This window comes from Triticum dicoccoides, chromosome 2A (genome assembly GCF_002162155.2).
Source record: "Triticum dicoccoides isolate Atlit2015 ecotype Zavitan chromosome 2A, WEW_v2.0, whole genome shotgun sequence".
NCBI classification, from domain to species: Eukaryota; Viridiplantae; Streptophyta; class Magnoliopsida; order Poales; family Poaceae; genus Triticum; species Triticum dicoccoides.
The window spans coordinates 783654756-783661412 of record NC_041382.1 but is presented as its reverse complement, the minus strand read 5'-3'; the positions used below and the strand labels follow the sequence as shown (position 1 = coordinate 783661412).

Genomic DNA, 6657 nt, shown 5'->3' with positions numbered 1-6657 from the left:
TTTGGTGTTGTAGATGTTGATATTTTTCAATATAAATTTGGTCAAACTTTATGAAGTTTGACTTCAGAAAAATATAATAGTAGGAGTAAAAATAAACATAGGGAGTACTAGCAATATAGAAGTAGAGTCAGAACAATGGCCCCTATGTTACATGCATTGTCGTAATAGCTGGTGTTATTTTGCCTATGATTCAGAGGAAAACAGTTATCTTGATTTGTTTGCCTTTGGGATGTCCCTGTTGAACTACTTCGTTGAAACAGAGCACAAACAGAGTGCAGTATACTCGATCATGTGGTCGTTGGATGCCACATGAGTTGTGACAACATTATTTTATCAAATCCGCGAAAACAAACATAATTTTACCAAGTTGAGCAATCTCGATATTGAACACATGATTGATTTGTGGTACCACTACAGTGCACAGCAATTCAGAGGAGTCCCTTTTACCCTCTCTTTTCACATTAGAGGTAAGAGTATAAAATAGATCTTAGCCGTTGATCTCATCAATGAATGACTTGATTGACTCTTATCTTCTTAACTCACATGTAAAAAAAAGAAGGTAAGAGGGACCATGTTAAAATTTGCCAAGAATTATAGTACCGTCACAGCACCTGTCGGCCAGACAGATCACAACCGCTCTATGATTGCAAGCTGCAACACCTCAGATCAGATGAGATACATCAATTTCCAATCGGCTCGCCATTCATTTTAACCCCTGTTCAAGAATTCATCCAATTAACAAGTTAACTTGTCGATTAATCCCTACTTATAGGGTCACCGAGTAGCCGATAAACTGATAAATCGTCTAATTAATTAATTAAATGGCCGATTAACTTGCCGATTAGCCTATTAATCCCCTACTCGCCAGCCAACCGAGCAGTTACCAGTTAACGATTTCCTCAACAATGATTTTAACATTTGCAATTACAAGTGCCATCCGCTTAATAATACTAGCAGATTTCTTGTTTCCTACCTACTACTGAACAATGTGGACCATTTTTTTACACAACCGGGAATTTATCCGGTGATCACTCAGTGCTGAATCCTCTTGTGGTTGTTGTTGTAGGCATAGGAGCTGGCGAGCCACACGAAGAGCACGAGCTCGGCGGCGGAGAGGCCGGCAAGCAGCCAGTAGAAGTAGTCGAGGTGGGCGCGGTTGAGGTTGTCGGCGAACCAGCCGTCGCCGCCGCCGCTTCTGGTGACACGGTCGATAAAGGAGATGAGGGCGCTGCTGATGAACCCGCCGACGCCCATGACGCTGAAGTAGAGCGCCAGCCCGAGGCTGCGCAGCTCGCGGGGCATCTGGTCGTAGAAGAACTCCTGCAGGCCCACCACTGTCAGCACGTCCGCCACGCCCATCATCACGTACTGCGGCACCAGCCACGCCCAGCTCATCGGCACCGTCGCGCCGGCGTCGTCCACCAGCCCGTGCTCCCGCGCCGTCTCCAGCCGCCAGCCCTCTACTAGTGCTGCCACGATCACCGCGCCCATCGACACCACCATGCCCACGCCCACGCGCTGTAGCAGAGTAAGCCCAGATGGCTTGCCCGTCGCGCGCCCCAGCGCCGGCACCAGCAGGCGGTCGTAGATGGGGACGAACAACAGGATGCTCGCTGGTCCCAGCGTCTGAAGTGCCGCCGGAGGCAGCTCCAGGCCGCCAAAGACGCGTCGGTCCAGCGTGCGTCCTTGCTTGTTGAAGAGCGTCATGATCTGCGCGTACGCCACGCCATATGCCAGGCACGCCGCCCAGATCGGCAGCAGTCGCAGCACGCCACGCGCCTCCTCCGACTTGGCCGCGCCATCCTCGTCTTGGCATCCTTTTGTACGGAAGAAGCTCGAGCTCCTTGCAAGCGCCACAAGGCTGCGGCCGAGGCGGGCGAAGGGGCTCTCGGCGCCTGGGATGGGCGCGTAGAGGCGGTAGGTAGGGGTGCCGGAGAGGAAGATGAAAAAGGCGCAGAACATGATGGCACAGAGCATGCCGAAGCCGATCCCCCAGCCGACGTTCTCCTGGATGTAGCTGACGACAGCGACGGCGATGGAGATGCCGATGGCCATCGAGAAGTACCACCAGTTGAAGAGGGAGCTGCGGGACGCGCGCTCCTTGGGGTGGTCGGCATCGAACTGGTCAGCGGCGAAGGCGAGGCCGCATGGCTTGTCGGCTCCCTGTGCGAGAGGAATGAGGTAGAGCGAGGCGTAGAAGAGGGCCACCTGCAGCGACGAAGGGCGGGAAGAGGAATGAATGTCGCCGGCCGGCGATGACTGCTGTGCCTGGAGCGTGGTCACTAGAGTCATCATGCCATATCCCTGCACGCATACACACATATTTTAAACTTGGTTAGTGTCTGCTTATTAACGTTTAATGTTCAATGTAAAGGACGAAGCGAAACTATAAGAAATTATTAATTTTCTAGGCCAACATTTTTAAAACCATATTTTTGAACTTCTTAATGTTGAGGAACAAACTAAACGAAAATCCTAGACTAATTTAACTCAATTCACATCAAGAATTTAGATATAAAAATATGATCTCGTACAACATGGTGAAAAAACCCTGAAGTCAGGTTTAGGGCTCATTCGATTTGGAGGAAATTAAAACAGAGGAATTAGACGTAGTATAGGAATGTTATAGGATGGCACTTGCCATGATGCCATCCTTACAAATTGCATTGCCTCGTTCCTATGCAAAAAATGAGGTTTGAGTGGATGTGTTGTTTCCTGAAAAAACATAGGAAATGAGTAGTATTCCTAAGAAATTCCTATACTCGTTTCGTACAAACCGAATGCATCTACAGAAAATTTTCCTCTGGGATCCCATTCCCATGTTTTTCCTATGAAAATCCTGCAAACCGAATGAGGCCTTAACATGACACTTATAAGTACATACTTGTCTACGTTGCAATTACTCAAATTACGAGCGATTGAGTTGTCTCTAAAACTTAACCCAGTTTCAGGGAAGTAAAAAAAAATTGATTTTGGAGTTTCGTATGCTAAAATAATGATAACATTTGCAAAGTTGCAGTCAAAATAACTATGGGCTGCAAGAAAAATGATAATCTTAACTAAGACATGACTTCAAACGATGAACAGAATGAATCCATAATTACACTAAATTGGTTTTTCTTTGTAGAGACGGGGAAGAGGGCAAAAGTGGAAGGAGAAATTGAATGGAAAGAGATACTGCATCAAACAAAACTATTTTTCCGCCAAGTAGACAAGTTGACCCAGGTAACATGTGCATTTTGTTGACCAAATGACTCGGGGGTTAAGGCAACAACCTTTTTTTCTTTCAAAAAGATACTATACTCCAGTACCAATTACACCAGTTGCTCTCAAACAAGTTAATCGCGCTGGGTGTTCAAGTACAAATTTGAAAAGTACCCACTCTGCCCCAAAATAAGTGTCAGTAACTTGGTGCAAAGTTTGGAGGGAGTAATTTGTACACAAATTTATATTTTATATATCTACAGAAAACAAGAAGTATCAAACATGTGCTAAAAAAGTCAGTACCGTGTCAAATATAAATAGTTGTAGAGTTTTTCAAAATTAAAAAAAAAAATCAGCTCCAAAGTCAACATCACCGACGATTCCTTGAGGTAGACCCAGTACCCGGTTGGTTGATCGCACACGACTCGAGCAGCACATCTTCCATTCCAGACTAGCATTAGCGCGGTTGGTTGGTTGATCTCGTCTCATTATCTTATCTTAAATAACCGCGTTTCTCACGTGTGATAGCATCTACCATGACGTAGAGAGGTAGAAACAGAGAAGCAAAAAGGAGAATTTTTTAGCGTACCAGGACGTAGAGGGTGCAGGCGAGGATGATGGAGCGGTAGCGGCCGAGCCAGGAGTCGGCGACGAAGGCGCCCAGCAGCGGCATCAGGCAGGCCGTCCCCGACCAGGCGTTGACGGCGGCGGCCGCGGCGGCGTTGGAGTGGCCCAGCGGCCCCGTCAGGTACGTGATCAGGTTCGCCGACACGCCGAAGTAGCCGAAGCTGCTGGCCATCTCCACCACTGCCCGCCGGATTGACCATAGGAGGAATCGATCAAGCAGATGGTTGCTTAACGAACGAACAGGGGAACAGAGCGTGGGAGAGCACGTACCGCAGACGAAGAGGGCGGAGCGCCAGCCGCCGGAGCCGGCGCGGCGCACCGGGCGGCCGCGGAAGTCGGAGACGCCAGCGAGCGGCGCCGCCTCGTCGTCTTCAGCGGGCAGCAGGAAGGGGGCCTCGGCGTCCGCCATGGCCGACATCTCTCTGCCTCTCTGCTCTGCTCTCGGATGATATTTTTCCTCTCCTCTAGGCTGGCTGGCAGGCTGTCAACGCGCGCACGGAGAAGCAGCCGGCATATGGGCGCATGTGTGTGTGTGGGCCGGCGACCGCTTAGCCTTATGTTGCTGCCTGGCTCCGTTCTCCTCCACACGTCTCTTTCCGACAGTCACTAGTTGCCTCCCTGCTTCGAATAGAGTGAGATATTTCTTGGTGCTCTCACTGTGATCCAGTCAGACGTGTCGATCCCAAACTACTGATTTTGATAACCGATTTGTTGGCTTCGCCTCGAGTAGTCTCTTTTGATGCTTGCCGTGGGGCCTCGTCAAATGAGTCTTTTTTTTCATTAACAAAGTACCCGTCCTCTACACCGTGAGATGCACACAACCATTTTATTATGCGTGAAACAAATTTCAGTCACCGAGTATCAGACAAAATACATTTAGAGAAAGATAACATAACCAGAACCCGTTATTACATAGCTCATTCATATAATCTACGGGTGGCTCGCTAGTCAAATTGGTTGAATAAATCCTGTGTGTATGAGATTATGATTGCACGATGTATTGCTCTTCGTGCATAGGCACGTATATATGATGTACAAAGATGGGCTACCGACCTCAACTATACAAGGAACTAGGAGGCAGACCCAATACACAATATGCACATAACACATATACTCAACACCCCCCCCCCCTCCCCCCGCAGTAGAAGCGGCACCGCGGCTGACGCAAAGACTGGACCAGAACTCCTCAAATGACGCCATAGGCAAGCCCTTGATCATGATATTGGCAAATTGTTGGGGAGTAGGGACGTGTAAAACACGAATATGGCCAAGGGCCACCTGTTCCCGAACAAAATGAATATCCAACTCAATATGCTTGGTCCGTCGATGATGCACCGGGTTAGCGGATTGGTAGACTACCGAGACATTGTCGCAGTAGACCACCGTGGCACGGTCAATAGGGCAAGAGAGCTCCTGAAGCAGCCGGCGAAGCCACGAACACTCGGCGACGGCGTTGGCCACCACACGATACTCAGCCTCAGCACTGGAACGAGAGACAGTAGGCTGCCGCTTGGACGACCACGAGATGAGTGAGGATCCAAGATAGACACAATAGCCCGAAGTGGAGCGACGAGTGTCAGGGCAGCCTGCCCAGTCTGCGTCAAAGATAGGCGGTGAGGACGGTGTCGGCGGAGGCGTGACGCCAAGATCCATAGTGCCACAGATATAGCGGAGAATCCGCTTTGACAGCAGCCCAGTGAACATCTCGAGGATCATGCATATGAAGACACACCTGCTGCACGGCATACTGGATCTCCGGTCGAGTCAGAGTGAGGTACTGGAGAGCACCAACGATAGACCGATAGAAAGCAGCATCCGAAGCAGGAGAACCATCCGTGGCAGAAAGCTTGGCCTTCGTATCAACAGGCGTAGCGGCGGGCTTGCAGTCAAGCATGCTGGCGCGCTCCAGGAGCTCGTAAGCATACCTTCGCTGATGAAGAAAGAAGCCATCCGGACGACGCACCACCTCAACACCGAGGAAGTAGTGCAAAGGACCCAAGTCCTTGATGGCAAACTCAGCACGAAGACGAGCCGTGAGCTGACTGAGGAGACCACCGTACATGCCGTCAGGATGATGTCGTCGACATAGAGCAGCAAGTAGGCCGTGTCAGAGCCCTGATGATAGACGAAGAGCGAGGCGTCCGAGCGGGTAGAGCGGAACCCAAGCTGGTGGAGAAACGCCGTGATGCGCTGGTACCAAGCGCGCGGAGCCTGCTTGAGTCCGTACAAGGACCGCGAAAGCAGGCACACATGGTCGGGAAGCGCTGGGTCAACAAACCCGGTGGGCTGCTGGCAGAAGACCTTCTCCTCGAGGTGACCATGGAGGAAGGCGTTGGAGACGTCCATCTGGTGCACCGGCCAAGCACGGGAGACCGCAAGGTGGAGAACCGTGCGTATCGTGCCGGGCTTGACGACCCGAGCGAAGGTGTCGGTGAAGTCGATGCCAGCATGCTGTCGGAAGCCACGAACGACCCAGCGCGCTTTGTAGCGATCAAGGATACCATCAGGACGGAGCTTGTGTTTAAAGACCCACTTCTCGGTAATCACGTTGCCGTGCTGGGGACGGGGAACAAGCTGCCACGTCCGGTTGCGCAACAGGGCGTCAAACTCCTCTTGCATCGCAGCCATCCAGAGCGGGTCACGAAGAGCGGCTCGAATGGAGGACGGCAACGGCGATGGCTCAGAGGTGGACGCCGCATGAACATAGTCATCCGAGGCGTAGCGCGAGCTCGGGCGAAAAACGCCCGTACGTGCGCGGGTGACCGGACCGACCACATGCGCCGGGGGGCCGCAGGCGTCGAGGGGGCCACGGGGGCCACCGTCGCC

At 51.2% G+C, this 6657-nt stretch overlaps 1 protein-coding gene across 1 annotated transcript; it reads right to left on the bottom strand.

The window, feature by feature from the left end:
* Nucleotides 1-880: 880 nt before the first annotated feature.
* Nucleotides 881-4354, bottom strand: LOC119357297 (protein NRT1/ PTR FAMILY 5.10-like). The gene is made up of 3 exons (XM_037624294.1): nt 4102-4354; nt 3794-4011; nt 881-2304 (listed from the first exon to the last, which is right to left on the bottom strand). Exons 1-3 carry the CDS (start codon nt 4247-4249, stop codon nt 1033-1035), a joined length of 1638 nt encoding a protein of 545 aa, XP_037480191.1. The 5' UTR covers nt 4250-4354; the 3' UTR covers nt 881-1032.
* Nucleotides 4355-6657: the final 2303 nt, after the last annotated feature.

Coding starts and splice junctions, on each gene's coding strand:
- LOC119357297 (XM_037624294.1), bottom strand. CDS start 4,249: ATGTCGGCCATGGCGGACGCCGAGGCCCCCTTCCTGCTGCCCGCTGAA. Junction 4,012..4,101: donor CTCCGCCCTCTTCGTCTGCG/GTACGTGCTCTC, acceptor TCCGGCGGGCAG/TGGTGGAGATGGCCAGCAGC. Junction 2,305..3,793: donor CCTGCACCCTCTACGTCCTG/GTACGCTAAAAA, acceptor GTATGCGTGCAG/GGATATGGCATGATGACTCT.